Raw genomic sequence first — 17,825 nt, forward strand, 5'->3', positions numbered from 1 at the left:
GGAGATCTCTTCAGCATTTGTTCCTTACTCCGTGTTTCTTTTCACTTTTACAGATTAGACGAAGGCGCCTGGCTCGGCTTGCTGGTGGGCCTTCATCGCAGCCCACAACTCCTCTTACGTCTCCACAAAGAGAGAACCCACCTGGACCACCAATAGCAGGACCCGTTCCCAGTGTGTCCCACCAGCTTGGCCTAAATGTTCAGGGGATAACCCCAGCTACCTCACCCATAGGAGCATCAGGTACTGGGTCGGAGACAACAATGGCGCGGAGATCGTGTATAGAACGTCTGCATCATGCTGCATTTCTGTGAATCGCATGGTCTCTGTATGAACCTCAGCAGGAAAAATAGAAAAATAATTTCTTTACATCGAATTGCTGAGGTCTTTTCCAGCTACTGATATCACACTGGTTGGAGTTAAAAATTCCTCCCCGGACTATGTTATTGCAAAACATCTGTACAATAACCTATGACTCTGCATTGTAAATAGAGGTGTCTGAATACATCGGGGGAGGGATGGACGGCACGAACTTATATTGTAATGTTCAATTGGGATTTATAATCCGTTCACCTGGCTGGAGACTATTAAAGGGAACCTGTCACCCCCAAAATCGAAGGTGAGCTAAGCCCACTGGCATCAGGGGCTTATCTACAGCATTCTGGAATGCTGTAGATAAGCCCCCGATGTAACCTGAAAGATGAGAAAAAGAGGTTGGATTATACTCACCTGGGGGGCGGTCTGGTCTGATGGGCGTCGCGGTCCGGGGCCTCCCATCTTCTTATGACGTCCTCTTCTTGTCTTCACGCCCCTGCTCCGGTGCAGGCGTACTTTGTTTGCTCTGTTGAGGGCAGCGTAAAGTACTGCAGTACGCAGGCGCTGGGCCTCTCTGACCTTTCCCGGTGCCTGCGCACTGCAGTACTTAGCTTTGCCCTCAACAGAGCAAACAAAGTATGCCTGCGCCGGAGCCGCAGCGTGATGACAAGAAGAGGACGTCATCGTAAGAAGATGGGAGGCCCCGGACCGGACCGTGATGCCCATCGGACCAGACCGCCCCTAGCTGAGTATAATCTAACCTCTTTTTCTCATCTTTCAGGTTACATCGGGGGCTTATCTACAGCATTACAGAATGCATTACAGAATGCTGGAGATAAGCCCCTGATGCCGGTGGGCTTAGCTCACCTTCGATTTTGGGGGTGACAGGTTCCCTTTAAAGGCGTCCTGTCTTGTGCAGCCATGTATTGGGGTCTAAATAGCTGGCGAAGTGTGGCCATCTTGAGCGTCACCAGACGGGGCCCCAATCCCCAGATAGTTGTTGGATCTGCATCTATCAGACATTTGTGCCTAGGATGACCTGGTGCAGAGATGTAGAATACAAGTATCCTGCTGGGGTTACATCATAGCGGAAAATCAGCCATAAGTCCTCATGTGGTGGATGATTTACTCCGTGAATATGCAGGAAAGTTTGCACATGTTGCATGTGGATCTTGCCTTTTTTCCCTTATGCATTGGGAAAAAAATCCACTTATTTTGCATTATATGTGGATGCAGTTTTCCGAATGTCACTCTCCCGTTACGTTAACGAAACGCACCCAATGTCGGCCATATCCGGACAAAAATAATTTTCGGGTATCACTTTTGAATGGATTTCCCCGTGTCAGTGGGGATGGCGTCATGCTGATGCACATTGCTCTACTTTTGTGCCTTTGCATCGTTTTTTTTTTCTTAACATGGGAGCCTGTTGCCCCCCCCCAGTCCTGTTCTGTGCTATCCCAAGACCCCTGCTATTGATGTGATCCTGTTCCTAGAGGAGGAGCAGGTTTAGAAACGGATGTTCCTGTGAGCAGTGTAAACAGAACATCGTGTCCCGGTGGGGGAGGCTGTGGGGTAATGCACCGTCTCTGGCTGCTCTCTAGGATGTAAACAGCTGTGGAAGCAGAAATACAGGTTTGGTCAGATGTTGCTTTTTTTTCTTTCTCACATGTCTGACAGTGCTCCTCAGGTCAGGAGTGTTTCCAGATGCTCCCGTGAATGATGCTGGGTACGTGGTGCGTTAAACCTCAGAAATAGACCTAGAGACTTCAGTGCCTCATCCTGGGCTCCGGTTCAGAGTAGCCGGATTGCTGCCTTCCTTATGTGTCAGTCACATTTGTTGGTTTTCAATAAACATTAAAGGGGATGTCCAGGACTATCGACAGGTGATCAATATCAGGACAGCCGGCCCCCTCCACCGATCAGTTGTATGGAGTCGGGACACCGCAGCTCGTACACTGTGTTGTGGCTGTTCTCAGGGGTTCATCTCCTATTGAAGTACATGTGGGCTGAGGTGCAGTGCAGAAAATGGTCACTACACAGTGAGCCATACACCTGGTGTATTTGATGCTGTTGGGCGCTTTCCCTTTAAAACCCGCGCGGCGTCCTCCATCTCTAAACCTTCGCTGACGGGTCCTGTCTCCGGCTTTTGGCGCTGCTCCATTACATATTAGTTAGCCGTGACGAGCGGTCACACTGCTGCTTAGTGTCCCGGCCATGTGTATGCACGATGCAGATACCGCATTATCTTTATAAATAGGCCATCAATCTGGTTTTATACAACTCTTGTAAATCCTCCTGCTATTCAGAGAATGCAGCTCTAATATCCCAGAGCTACTTTATAGGAGTCCTGCAGATCGCTGGCGCACCGTCGGCTTAGGTCTGACTAAGCTGTTTTCTATTCATTGATTCCTTTGTGCCAAGATTAATTACGTGGAACTATACGTAAGAAAAATCCACTTAAAGGGCTTGTCCTGTTTATGTAAATAAAGCAGATTTGGACAACTCCCCCCTGCAAAAGAATTGTTGAAAGGATGTTTTCAGGGATGTGTAAAAAATGTTCGCCAGATATCATCACTGCATTTACAATAATTTGTCAGAAATATTGCAATCGTTTGTTTTTTTTTAACCTCAAGCCTGTTTGCACATTAATGTCCTGACCTAATGTCCTGACCTACAGTATTTTTACAATTCTGACCACTGTCACTTTATGTGGTAATAACTCTGGAACGCTTCACTCGATCCCACTGATTCTGAGATATTGTACTTCATGATGGTAGTAACATTTCTTCGATATGACTTGTTTGTTTGTGAAAAAAAATGGAAATTTGACAAATTTCGCAGTTTTCAAACTTCAATTTTTTCTGCCTTTTATATCAGTCATATCACACAATAGTTAATAACATTTTCCACATGTCTACTTTACATCAGCACAATTTTTGAAACATCATTTTTTTGGGGTTAGGAAGATATAAGGGTTAAAAGTTGACCAGCAATTTCTCATTTTTCCAACAAAATTTACGAAACCGTTTTTAGGGACCGCCTCACATTTAAAGTGACTTTGAGGGGCCTACATGACAGAAAATACCCAAAAGTGACACCATTCTAAAACCTGCACCCTAAAGGTGCTCAAAACCACATTCAAGAAGTTTATTAACCTTTCAATTGCTTCACAGGAATTTTTTGGAATGTGAAAGGGAAAAATGAGCATTTAACTTTGTCACAAAAATGTTACTTTAGGTAAAAGGGTAACAGGAAAAAATGGACCACAAAATTGGTTGTGCAATTTCTTCTAAACATACAGATACTTGTGGGGGAAAACTACTGTTTGTGCGCAAGTCAGGGCTTGGAAGGGAAGGAGCACCATTTGACTTTTTGAAATAATTTTTACCACCAAAATTTTGTTTCAGCCCCAAATTTTACATTTTCACACTGGGAAATCTGAAACTGGCAGCAAAATGTGTCCCACAATTTCTGCTGAATTTGGAAAGTACCCCATATGTGGCTGTACAGTACTGCTTAACCATACGGAGTGACTCGGGAGGGACGTGTGCAACTGGCAGATAGCGCCCTGTCCCTCCCGAGTCTCATTGTATCGCTAAACAGTATTGTTATACAAAAGGGGTCCTGGAGCGCAGAATTTTCTAGAATAATTTACAGACTCCATATAAAGAGCCCCTAAGTGCTAGAAGAGCAGAATCCCCCCCCCTCAAGTGACTCCATTTTGGAAATTCTAACCCTTTGGGAGTTTATCTACAGGTGTGATGATTTTGACTCCATGAGTGTTTTACAGAAACCAGCAGCAATGAATGTTGCCGAGTGAAAATTGCAAACTGCCGTTGTAGTGACCAGTACATTATGCCCAGCCCGTGCTTCTGGAGAGACATGCACCTGTAAGTTAGGAGGGCTCTCATCACTACAGAAATGCCAAATGTGGACACTAACTGCCATTTAGCGACACTGGGACTCAGAAGGAAGTGGGTTCGTTTGGATTTGGGAGCGCAGAAATTGCTGAATTTCTTTTGAGCGTCGAGGAGCCATTTTGCTTTTCCAGAGCCTTTGTGCTACCAGTAACATGGAAGCCCCTATATATTTTCATTACCAGATGACAGACCTGAGTGGGGATTTGCTTTTTTTTGTGGATTGAGTTGAAGCTTTTATTGTGAACATTTTGCATAACGTTTGGGATCACATTTATCCGACGCTCTACGCTGAGCACTTATATCGGGGTTTCCCTTTTTAAATAGTGACACGATAGAGATGAAACCTTCGAGGGAACCACTCACTCAGGCCTGTGTTTCGAGTGTCCATTTTTTTCAGAGGTGCACAAAACTGTGACTTATGGCACTTTTATGCACAACTAAAAAGACGGACACCACCGAATCAAAAGGCCAGGAGGCGTTCACAGTGCCTTCATCTATCTCATTATAGGGAATGTTCTGCTGGGGGTTCCATCTGAATCACGCATTTCAGAGATTTATGTGGAAACCCTGGTGTGAGCGCACAACATAGAGTGCAGTATAAATATGCAGCGAGGCTTACTGCCATCTTTGGGAGGCAGAATGAACAGGTCAACAGCAGGGAAGAATTGGTTTTATTTCTTTGTGCCGTTCTTTGTACGGTATAAGTGATAAGGTGACTATTCTTCGGGTCGGTGCGATACCAGATTTTTATTGGTTTTTATGTTTGGCTGCTGTCACACTAAAAGACGCTTTTTACGTATTTTAGCATCACTGTATTTTAAGAGCTATAATTGTTCCCAATTCTGACCCACATAGTCATGTGAGGGCTTGTTTTTAGCCGGATGAGTTGACGTTTTTATTAGTACCATTTTCGGGCTCATGGCTTTTTTGAATCGTTTACTATTCCAAATTTTTATGGGAGGCAGGATAAACAAACAACAACTACTCAGGAATTGTATTTTTTTTTTGCTGTTCCTCGTATGGTAAAAATGGATAAGGCAGCTTTATTCCTCGAGTCTCTGTAATTACAGTAATTCCCCAATTATGTTTTTATATAGTTTTATGTTTTAGCACTTTTCCAAACTGAAAACTTTTATATTAAAAAAATATTTTTGTATCACTTCATTCTGAGAGCTGTAACTTTATTTTTTGGGTGATGGAGATGTATGGTGACTTGATAACCATTTTTATTTAAATTTGTCTTTTTGATCGCATTTTAGTCCACTATTTATTCGGCGTTATGATGATAAAGCGTTGCTTTTTGCCTTTTGTGTTTTTTTTTTTTGTTTGTTTTTTTTTTATAACTGTTCACTAAAGGGGTTAACTGGGGAGACAGTTCTTATAGGTCGGGCTGTTCTGGATGTATCGAGACCAAATATGTGCACTTTTATGGTTTTCTTTTTTTTTTTTTTATTAATATTTATTTATGATTAATATATATATATATATATATATATATATATATATATATATATATATATATATATATATATATATATATATATATATATATATATATATATATACGTATGGATACGTCCAAGGTAGTAAAGAGGTTAAAGGTCTTAGTTTTTCTTCTTCTTTGCGGCAATACTAGTTAGGATTTGTCTTTTCGTGCTAATTTTGTCCTGTTTCCTGTTCCAGGGGTGGCCCACCGGAGTCAGAGCAGTGAAGGCGTCAGTTCGCTCAGCAGTTCCCCATCTAATAGCCTCGAAACACAGTCCCAGTCCCTGTCTCGTTCTCAGAGCATGGACATCGACAGCGTCGCCTGTGAAAAAAGGTGAAACTCTGTAGTGGTTATTTGTAAGTAAAAGGACCCCGTCCGCAGGTTCATGCTGCTCGAAGCACAGGCAGCATGGAACCGAGTCTGAGTTATTGCAGCTTGTATGTCTTGCTCTGCAACGCTTCAAGAAAACTTACTTGGAGATATTGGACGGGGACTATGCGTCTTGAATGACTAGTTCGAGAAGTGTCTTCAACAACTTCTCCCCGTACCAGTGCCCTAGACTGACAGGTCTTTCACAGCTTTTCATAGTAACAGCTCATGCACTATGGTCCCAGCACAGACCGCAATGCATGGACTGGCCGCCAGTTTCCTGATCTAAGCATGACCACCTCCAAGAATTATATAAAGCGGTTGCGTTCAGGTCAGGAGTCTGGTGACCAGGCCGTGTTCAGCCCATGTTAAACAGACTCCTGCATGAGCCATAAAACTCACATGAATGCAGTGATGCAGCCCGCTCTGATTCATCCTCCCTGTTGTTCTGCATCATTACTATGTGGCGTCAAAAACCAGTCTAATATCTACAGCCCACTCCAGTTTAAGCTTCTTACATTTAGTAAAACTGTATTGAGGAACACAACCTTTCATTAGGTTAATGCCCTTCACCTCCATCTGAGAAAACATCATCTCCTGTTCCTTGTTTTCAGCATGTCCCAGGTGGATGTGGACTCAGGGATCGAGAACATGGAGGTAGATGAGAGCGATCGCAGGGAGAAGAGAAGCCTTAATGATAAGGTAAGGTGGACTCTCGGAAGTGCGGAGTGATGAGCGCAGAGGAGGATGAGGGTGCTGATGTTTCGTGTGTTTTGTATCAAGCCACAGGACAAAACTGAAAAGTGCACATCTATGCAGTGTACGTACAGAACAGCTAGTGGTTTTCTTCCAGTTTAATCATTGGGTGCCTCCGTCTTTTGCAGGAATCCTCTTCGGGATCTGAGGTGTCTGAAGAACAGTCGCTGCAGCTGGTCTGCAAGATCTTCAGAGTATCTTGGAAAGACAGAGACAGAGATGTCGTTTTCCTGAGGTCTCTATCTGCTCAATTCAGGCAAAACTCTAAAGAAGGTAAACAATAAACCAGGACACGGATGACTTCGAGGGGTAATTCCCATCTTAGTAAAGGTCCTTATGACTTCAGCTTGCTCCCGATGATCCTCCCGTGTAAGCATTCCTTTGCTCAGGACAATTCTTGTTGATCAGCTGATCGGATCTGTAATATAGGCCAGTAAATCATCGGTTATCGACGCATCTTCTTGTGTACATAGCGGCTGTGCTGCGGATAACACTCGTGTGGTATTAACCTGCATAAACACTGGCTCTTGTGAATTGGCCTTTAAAGGAGCACCTATCAACGCTCATTAGGAATTTACCCATGTATACAGACCTTGAGTGATAACATAGGGCTAGGATATGAATGCTTAATAATTGCTGGGGGCCTGACTTCTGGGACCACAAAATGAGAGGCGCAGCGCTGTATCTCATTCTAAAATTCCCTTACATTTCACCGCTCTTGGTCACTGAACTGTGCAAGGAAATGGAGCTACATTTGCACCAGTGGGCCAGGATCGCCCCTATGCAGAGGTTAAACATTGAGAAACGTCTCCTCAGCATTGTTGGAGGATCTTAGCTTACTGAGTTGTCCAGAATTAGAAAACATGGCTGCTTTCTTTCAGAAGCAGCGCCTCTTACCTTGGTTTGTGCGTGATATTGTAGTTGCATTCACTTCTATAGGGCCGAGTTGTGATACCAGACACGGTCATTCCCTAAGATCTCTCTGGTTAAGGGTCATGCTGTGTCTAATAGAAAGCAGCTATGTTTTTCTGAACTTGGACAACCCCTGTTAGACAATTCATGCTGCCAAAACCTTGGATGAATCACATCTAGCTCTTCCCAGCGCTACTTCAGGTGATGAACAATCACCTGCAGCGGCGCTGGGAAGAGCCGGCCGGCTACTGCTCACTGGCCAGAACTTCAGATGCTGCTTGCTATTTGTGCTGCTTCCAATTCTGCTTCCTTTAAGTTTGCAGCATACGTCTCGCCTCCGAAATTGACCTTTGACTAAACTCATGCCGTTGCATCTTTACTGATTACCCGATGTTCAGTTACGGCTTACTAATACTCTCCCCCTTTTTTTTTCCCCGCAGTCTTCTCCAATTATAAAGACTTAATAGGGCAGATTTTAATGGAAGTCCTGATGATGTCCTCGCAATCTAAGGACGACAACCCTTTCGCCAGCTTGACCGCAACGTCGCAGCCAATTGCAGCCACGCGAATCCCAGAGAAGACTTTATTGCTGAACTCTGGGTCGACGCCCGGCACCAGCCCCATGTTATGTAACTCCGGATCCTTCGGTGCCAGCTCCTTATCAAGGCAAGTGGAGTCAGCATGTAGGATATTGTTACAGGGTCGTCTGTAGTAACTCCATCACACCTCCAGAATTACATTACTTTCCATTGTGTTCCTGCAACTTGTAGTTACAGAAAATTTCACCTTGTTCCAAATCTGCCAGAGAATAATGGAGTCACTAGATGTGATCGAGCAGTCTGTCGCGGAAGTAAAGGGATTGTCTCATGAAAACAACCCTTCTCCATTCTCTATTAGGGCATATATATGGCACAGAGGATGGTCTCCCACCTGGAAAGGAGAAACAGTAATAATTAGTAGCTTTTACTAATTATCCTGCCTAATTATATATTACCTCGTCAGTCATTTTGTTGATTTTTTTTTTTGCCTTTTTTTTGTACATTTCCCCTTCAGCAGCTGGCCACAGCTTCACCGGTTAAATCAGCTGTTTGCTGGAAGGGAGACCCCGAGTGTTGTCTTTGGGTAGGCAACCCCTTTAAAGAATGCCTAGGCATTCAGGACCTGAAAATTACGTCATGGCTTGTTGTGATTGGTCGCGTCGCGGTCACATGGGCGGCACGCGACCAATCAGAAGCCGTGACGTCACGGAAGGCAGTAAACGCGCGCATTTTAAGCAAACAAGGCTGCCGGTTTCCTCGGTAAGGTGTAGGCTGCGTCGGAGAGGTGAGTATAGCAATATTTTTTATTTTAATTCTTTATTTTACACATTATATCGATCCTGATACCGATTCCCGATACAACAAAAGTATCGGATCTCGGTATCGGAATTCCGATACCGCTAAGTATCGGCCGATACTTGCGGTATCGGAATGCTCAACACTAGTAATGTGCACACGGCTTTACAAGTATGTGCAAATGCAACGTTCTCAGCACTGCCCACCTCTTTATGCGGAAGTGAATGGCGCCAGACAACCCCCTTTAACTGTAAGTAGTGCAGATATACAATGCATAAGTGTCACACTTGGCTCTCACGATCTGTTCTTGTGAAGTTTTGGGTCTCAATCACTGCACATTTTTACTTCTCTAAATCTGTATGCAATGTAGTGTAAGTGGATTAAATACTCAGCAATCGCCGTCTTCTCCGGTTTCCATTGCCGCTCCGGTCCTCTCCTTGCCCACGTGACCACACAGGAGCTTTGCTGGCTCACAATGACTTACATGAGGAAAGTGACCTCCGCTCTGCACATAAACCTCTGTGTGATCCGGTAAGTCTGATCTGAGATCTTCTGGTCCTGAAGAAGACCGGAGCGTCCCTGGAAAACGAGAGAGACTGTCATCAGTAAATATTTTACACACTTTAAGAGGGTTGGTGGGAAATAATTTCTGCAAATCCTACTTTAATCTATTTACTCTGTCACCTCATTGGGGGGACACAGGACTATGGGTGTTATGCTGCTGTCCTCTAGGAGGCGTCACAATGCATAATCTGAAAAAGATTAACCGTGGCTCCTCCTCTGCAGTATACACCCCTGGACGGCGTCAGCCTTCTCCAGTTTTTCCTTAGTGTCGCATAGGAGGCACACCTAAAATTTTTTTCTTTACTCCGTTTTTCCGACGGGATTACAGATGAAGAAAAGTGGGTCTCCTGCGAGACTCCCGGCATGGCTCCTTCCTCGGCCCCCTATTATGGGGTGCCCGGTTGAAGTCGAGATGGCTTTTTCCCCCATGTTGCTCCTTCCCCAGTTCCTCGGGTGCTGGTTCGAAGTCGAGACCCCCCCACTTCCCCAATTCCTTTTGGTTTCTGGGTTGAGGTCGAGGCGAGGATAAAGCCCCCTGATGGTCACACAGCACCCTCCCTAATCCCCCTCTGGGGGCATTCGGGTGAGACGCCTCAGGTAGGGCCTGTACAGGCAGCACTCTTGCAGCTCCCAGCAATGGGCCCAGCACACTGCGCCTGCATCCAGGGACCCCAGCCCAGCTGCGGTCTCCTGTCGGGGCCGGGGGGAGTGCAGGCAGGCATGGCACAATACAGACACAGGGCTCCCATGCGCCCCTGTCTCTGCGGCAGCACCAGCCCTATAACCCCACACCGGGCCCCCCCTTCCGCTTATAGCCCCACCGCTATCCTGCCTTTAAATCCGGGGGGGTCCGGTTCAGATCCGACCCCCTCCCAGACTTTCGTGCCGGCCTGGAGCCCTTCTGGGCATCAGACATCTAATTTAGGCCTCGGCTTCGGCCTAGCTGAAGCTGCCGCCTCCTCTCCGCCCCCCGGATGACAAATATGACTCTACAGTGTCATAGAGGGGGCAGATCGAGACAGAAAGGGCGCGTTTTTACGCAGCTTTGCTGCCTTTTTCTCAGCTTTCCGCCCCCTTCTCCCCCTGCCTCTTCTCCTCGGCGGCCATTTCTACTGCAGCAAGGATTAACCCTGCATCTCCCGGTCAGCAGGACCAGGCCAGCCAGTCCACGCCTCTGACCACACCCATTCATAACTAGTCACACCCATATCCACGTCCCAACCACACCCATTTAGTACTGCTGATCACACTGTTTAATGATGAATACACACTACTACTTAAATAAAGAGTAGAAAAGACGATATAGCAAAATGTTAAAATATTATAAATTTATTGAAATATGATTAAAATGATGTAAAAAATACCAAACAAAGCTATAAGAGCCACACAAAAGAAGAACACACAGACAAAGAGACCTATGGACAATGCCAAATGTATGTTTGAGCCAGGTATGATTGAAGAATTAGTGCCACAATTGATGAAACTTTCATGCGCAACCAGATATATAGTCAGCCTGACATGATAATTCTAAAAATGATGCAACTTATGTGCAAAACAATGCTCCAAAAAGTTCCGGCTAGCAAATTCTAATTAAAGTTCACTTTAATAGGATTTGCTAGCTCCATACTGTATAATGACCCCACATGATGCTCCATACTGTATAATGACCGCACATGATGCTCAATACTGTATAATGACCGCACATGATGCTCCATATTGTATAATGACCCCACATGATGCTCCATACTGTATAATGGCCACACATGATGCTCCATACTGTATAATGGCCCCACATGATGCTCCATTCTGTATAATGACCACACATGATTCTCCATACTGTATATTGACCGCACATGATGCTCCATACTGTATATTGGCCGCACATGATACTTCGTACCGTATAATGGCCACACATAGCTACTCCTACACACGCGGCTGCGCTCCGTACACTTTGCACACACGGCTCCGCTCCGTACAGAGCGTCCCGTGCTGGACAGAGGGGCAAAGGCTCAAAACCGGGACAGTCCCACACAATGAGGGACGGTTGGGAGCTATGCTATAAGGCTCCCCTATAGGTTCCTCTGCAGCATAGCTAGCCCTTCTGCACTCTGTGCACTATGCCGGGCTCAAGGTCCAAGAGAACCAGGCAGGACTGCTATTATGCATCCTGCACAGCCTGCAGGACCGCTCTCCCCAGTGGCAGCACTGCCAGGACTGCACCCAGACTACTGCATCAGAGCCCCAAGAAGCCCCTGCCAATGCTTCGGTGTCTAATGCCATGCCGGAATGGGTTACTCAGAGGTCGCAATCTATGACGCAGTCTATAGATAACCAAACCTCCACATTGCTTCAGACTCTGCAGTCATGCCTCGGCTATGACTTACCCAGCAAAGGGTGAGCTTGACTCAGGAACAGAACGACCCTGGCACATCCACGTCTAGGTCAGGACGCAAGCGGACCCATAGGTCAAGTCCATCTGCGTCATCCCATAGCACACGGTCATCCCCCTCTAGGGAGAGACACCGTAGTTCCAGGTCATCTAGACCGTCCCCTTCCAGGGGCAGACAATGCAGATCTCCGCAATCCCCGACCAGAGGAGGCCTCCTCCCCAGCTCACCCAGCAGGGGACGCCTCAGTGATACACAGGATTTGGAAGGCATCTGTGACTCCGACTCAGACAGGGAAACGGAGGGGTTCCTGATCCCAATCCCCCCTAGCAATACAGCGCTAGTTGAGGACATAATCTCTTCCATCCATCGGGTGCAGGACATTTCTAATCTGCCACCAGAGGCCCCAGAACACAAGATTTCCCTTGAAGGACCTCTGAAGCCGCCTAAGGTTTTCTCTAACCACCCAGAGTTTAAAGCGATCCTTAAAAAGCAGCTCTCATGAGAAAAAATTTGCTTATCGAAAATATCTGGAGACAAGGTACCTTTTCCCACAGAAGGATACCAAGGAATGGACAGATCCACCCGAAGTGGACCCCCCAGTCTCTAAACTAGCAGCACAGACCCTCTTTTCACTGCCAGATAGCTCAACCCTCAGGGACGCGGTAGACCGGCAGGCAGAACGCATGGCTCGTTCAATTTTCGAGGAGGCAGGGGCCTCCCTGGCTCCCGCGTTCGCTTCAGTTTGAGCTGCCAAGGCCATCCTGGCTTGGGCCAAAAATTTACAAGCTGGCCTCCAAGCATCTGCTCCTGAGCTGTCGGACCAAGCGGTTCAAATAGCAGTTGTAGCAGATTACATGCTTCATACAGCTCTGGATTCAGCAAGGGGCGTAGCAGGGATAGCATCAAACGCCATCACGATTTGGTGTATCCTCTGGCTGCGGAATGGAAAGTGGACGCAGCCTCAAAGAAGTCCCTCACGCACCTCCCGTATCTCACTGGGTGACTTTTCGGTGAAAAGTTGGACACAATGATATCCAATGCCACCGGGGGTAAGAGTACCTCTCTCCCTCAACTGAAACCTAGACGCACTTACAACACTTACAAGAAGTGTAACAAACCCAATTCCGATCCTTTCGGAATTCCTCGGGCTGGTCCGTCTCGCGTCCAGTACAAAATCGTAACCGTTCCCCACACAGGGACAACTCGCGGTCTACGCAAAGGTCGGACAAGACCTGGCAGTTAAAAGCAGGCCAGTCAAAGCCCAAAGGAGGAAAACCTCAGACCTTTTCCTCCTCATGGCTCACGGACCCCGGAAGACATCCCACCCGTAGGCGGCCGACTTTGCTCTTTCAGCAAGTCTGGATGCCTACTACAGAAGACAGGTGGGTCAGGGAACTAGTGTCTTCCGGATACAAGACAGTGTTCAACCTCCAACCCACCGAACCAATTCTTCCTCTCTGTTCCCCCAAAACCGCCAGCCAAGGCCCGTGCCTTTCACCAAGCGGTTTCCTCGCTTCTTCAAGCAGGAGTCATAGTACCGGTTCCCACGGCCGGGTGCTTCCGAGGGTTCTACTCCAATCTATTCGTAGTCCCCAAGAAAGGACACAGCGTACGGCCCATACTGGACCTGAACTCAACTCAACAAATTGTACGGGTTTGTCACTTCCGCTGGAGTCCCTTCGGTCCATCATTGCGTCCATGGAGAAGGGAGAATATCTCGCCTTCATAGATATACAAGACGCATACCTGCATATACCGATTGCACCTGCTCATTAGAGTTTTCTCAGGTTCACAATCGACCAGGACCACTACCAGTTCGTGGCTCTCCCGTTCGAACTCGCCACGGCTCCCAGAGTGTTCACCAAAGTCATGGCAGCCACCATGGACGTTCTGCACTCTAAAGGCATAGTAGTCGTTCCATACCTGGACGATCTACTCATCAAGGCTCCTACCTTCAAGGACTGCGAGCTCAGCGTCTCAATCACAACTGACACTGAGTCGCATGGGCTGGTTAGTCAACCTACAAAGGTCATCACCAACCCCGAGTCAGTCTCTGACCTTCCTGGGGATGCTATACAACACCCCCAGGGGTCTAGTGCTCTTTTCCAGGGACAAGGCACTGGCTCTCTGCCTAGGAGTTCACACCCTCCTCCGCAAACCCCCTCGATCTCTCCGGTTTGCCATGAAAGTCCTCGGCAGGATGGGGCAGCAATAGAAGCGGTCCCATTTGCCCAGTTTAACCTCAGGCCTCTCCAACTAGCCATTCTCAAATCCTGGGACACTAATCCCTTTTTCTCTCAGGGAATTCCAGTTAAGGTCGTCAACCAGGGGGTCCCTGCACTGCTTGCTCAAGACAACCTCGCTAGCAAAGGGGAAATCCTTTCTCACAGGTCAATGGAAGGTTCTGACCACCGATGCGAGCCTGACTGGTTGGGGTGCAGTGCACCTACACCACAGGGCACAGGGCAAGTGGTCCCCAGTGGAAGCGACCATGCCCATCAACATCCTGGAAATTCGTGCCATCCTCCTGGCATTGAGGGCCTTCCATCACTTACTGGCAGCCTCTCACATCAGTATACAATCGGACAATGCCACAACTGTGGCATATGTGAATCACCAAGGGGGGACCCGCAGTACCCAGGCGATGCGAGAAGTGTCAAACATCCTCCACTGGGCGGAGGACACAGGCTCGGTTCTCTCGGTGGTCCACATTCCGGGTGTGGACAACTGGGAAGCAGACTTCCTCAGACGACAAGAAATAGATTAGGGAGAGTGGTCTCTCCATCCCGAAATTTTTTGCCAGATCTGCTATCACTGGAGGACGCCAGATGTGGACCTAATGGCATCCCACTTCAATGCCAAGGTCTCCAACTTCATGGCCAGAACACACGATCCGCTGTCGCTCGGAGCAGACGCTCTGGTTCAGGACTGGACCCAGTTCCAGCTTCTGTACATTTTTCCACCTCTACTTCTGTTATCCAGAGTGGTGAGGAAGATCAAGCAAGAGGGAGTTCCAACCATCTTAATCGCACCGGTCGGGCCCAGACGTACATGGTACGCTGACGTCGTACAACTTTCTGCAGACGCCCCCTAGCGCCTCCCCGACGCCCGATCTTCTATCACAAGGCCCGTTCTACCACAAGAACTCAGGGGCTCTCAATTTGACGGCGTGGCCCTTGAAACCTGGCTTCTAAACCAGGCAGGGCTCTCGATGTACGTCATTAGGACCATGATCAGGGCACGTAAGCCAGCCTCTGCCAGGATCTATGACCGTACCTGGAAAGTTCTGTTTACCTGGTGCGAATCTCGCGGCCAGACCTTATTCCCTTATTCCCTCCCCAAAATACCTGGTTTTTCTCCAAATCGGGTCAGGAGGCCAGACTGTCCCTGGACTCATCTAAGAGTCTGGTGTCAGCCCTCTCAGTGCTTTTTCAAAGGCGCATTGCTACCAAGCCTCAAGTAAGGACTTTTCTTCAGGGGGTTTCCCAATTGGTTCCCCCCTACAGACGACCACTAGAAACGTGGGACCTCAAACTGGTCCTGACAGCATTGCAGGAACCACCCTTCGAACCCCTTAAGGAGGTCCCGCTCCGCCTTCTCTCCCAGAAGGTGGTTTTCCTGGTGGCAATCACCTCGCTACACAGGGTGTCTGAACTGACAGCACTCTCCTGCAGACGGCCCTTCCTGGTTTTTCTCCAGGACAAGGTAGTTCTCCGTACAGTCCCATCCTTCCTTCCGAAGGTTGTGTCCAACTTCCGCCTCAATGAGGAAATTTCTCTGCCTTCCCTTTGTCCGGTCCCGGTTCATAGAGTGGAGAAGGCTCTGCATGCGCTTGACCTTGTCTAGCACTGCGTCCTTCCGGAGGTCTGATTCTCTTTTTCTTCTTCCGGAAGGCGGCCGCAAGGGTCTGCCGGCTTTCAAAGCTACCCTTGCCAGGTAGATCACATCCACCTTACAAGAGACCTACCGCCTTAAGAATTCTCCTCTTCCAGCCAGTATTACAGCACACTCTACTCGGGCAGTAGGGGCCTGCTGGGCCATTCGGCACCAGGCTTCGGCACAACAGGTGTGTAGGGCGGTCACTTGGACTAGCCCACACTCGTTTACTAAACACTACAGGGTTCATACCCAGTCCTCAGCGGAAGCGAGCCTGGGTAGATGTGTTCTGCAGGCGGCAGTGCCCCAAGTATAGGGGCCTGTCTGCAAAATATTCGTCCATTGCTTCCCACCCAGGGACTGCTTTGGGACGTCCCATGGTCCTGTGTCCCCCAATGAGGTCACAGAGTAAAGGAGATTTTTGTGTACTCACCGTAAAATCTTTCTCTTAGCCTCTAATTGGGGGACACAGCTCCCACCCTGTTGCCCTTTACGGGCCGTTGTTTCTGTTGAGTTCTCATATTGTTCTTTGAGCTCGTACATAGTGGCCTTCTTACAGGCATGTCTGTTATTCATGTTACGTTCCTCCTACTGCTTTTGCACAAAACTGGAGAAGGCTGACGCCGTCCATGGGTGTATACTGCAGAGGAGGAGCCACGGTTAATCTTTTTCAGATTATGCATAGTGTCGCCTCCTAGTGGACAGCAGCATAACACCCATGGTCCTGTGTCCCCCAATTAGAGGCTAAGAGAAAGAGATTTTACGGTGAGTACACAAAAATCACACTTTTTTTTTTTTTCCCATGAAACGATTATTTTTTTTATTCTTATTCTGGTAACATGTCAGCCCCTATACAATATTCACGATTTATTACTTTTTTTGCTCCTGTCTAAATATTGTTTTCACTTCCTATTTTTCTCTCTCTATCCAGTCTTTATGATGCTAGTCCCGTTAATACTTCTCCTGTGCCAGCGCCACACTCGCCCTTGCCATCCATTTCTATTGCCCAGTCGTGCAGCACTGCACAATCTCCACCTGTACCGCCAAGCCCATCCACAGGCCATGCATCGTCCTCCCCTCGTTATCGGCCTTACATTGTCACCCATTCAGGGCCCATGCCCATTCCTTCTAGCCCAAGGACTTCCAGCCTCTCCCCTGTCTTGCACCTGTCACCCAGCCCTCGCACCTTGTCCAGCAGTCCTCGAGCCGTGCCGGCAAGCTCACCTAGACGGAGGTCTCTGGTATCTCCCAGAGTGTCCCCGAGGCAAAACCGGATCACCCCTAGGTATTCTGCCTGCAGGTTGTCGGTGTGTGCATGGCCCCTGTATGTTGTCTGTTCTCTTAACTGACTGGTTTCTGAAGCATGAGAAATCTATGCATGATAGCTGAAATCTCAGATTATTATTTGCACCTTTTCTGATGATGGAAACTCCATCATCCATATTATAAGACAAGTATGTTGTAGGAGAGGGGTGTGCTGTAGACCCCAGGCTGCTTGCGCCCACCTCTGCAGTTTTTTGGAGGACAGGGATGTATGTAATTTCGGTCTAAGCGTGCCATAGATTTGCTGCACAGTACGCATCATTTTCCTTATGTCTACTTTACCATGTACTGACCACCAATATGGCTGCTGTTACAGCTCTTACAAAGGTTGTCACCCGCTTGCACACATTTCCTGAGTGTCCGGTAAAAGGTTTCTCACATTCCAGCCTGTGCTCTGGATAATAGCAGCGAAACCAAAATCCAAGCTGTGTGGGGCTTTACAGATTGGGGTCGTGCTTTGTGTCATGTTCACGACCTCTGTGCTTGCTGGGGTTTGTGGTGCCGTTGCATGCACTGTGGCTGAATTGTATTTAGTGTCAGATTGAAACGCCCGGTGCCATTCCTCCAGACGTCAGTGCAGTAG

General features: G+C 47.7%; 1 protein-coding gene across 2 annotated transcripts in view; it reads left to right on the forward strand.

Annotated features, from left to right (window-relative positions):
- Positions 1-17,825, forward strand: part of UBE4B (ubiquitination factor E4B) — a 73,533-nt gene that overhangs the window by 20,028 nt on the left and 35,680 nt on the right. Inside the window, exons 2-7 of one of the 2 annotated variants that reach the window (XM_077249656.1) lie at positions 54-240; positions 5,916-6,051; positions 6,702-6,789; positions 6,972-7,116; positions 8,196-8,421; positions 16,851-17,204. In XM_077249656.1, the coding sequence (XP_077105771.1) occupies positions 54-240; positions 5,916-6,051; positions 6,702-6,789; positions 6,972-7,116; positions 8,196-8,421; positions 16,851-17,204 (1,136 nt within the window). The remainder of the gene's footprint in view (positions 1-53; positions 241-5,915; positions 6,052-6,701; positions 6,790-6,971; positions 7,117-8,195; positions 8,422-16,850; positions 17,205-17,825) is intronic. The other variant, XM_077249655.1, reaches the window with a different exon arrangement.

This window comes from Ranitomeya variabilis, chromosome 4 (assembly GCF_051348905.1).
Source record: "Ranitomeya variabilis isolate aRanVar5 chromosome 4, aRanVar5.hap1, whole genome shotgun sequence".
In the NCBI taxonomy this organism is placed as follows: Eukaryota; Metazoa; Chordata; class Amphibia; order Anura; family Dendrobatidae; genus Ranitomeya; species Ranitomeya variabilis.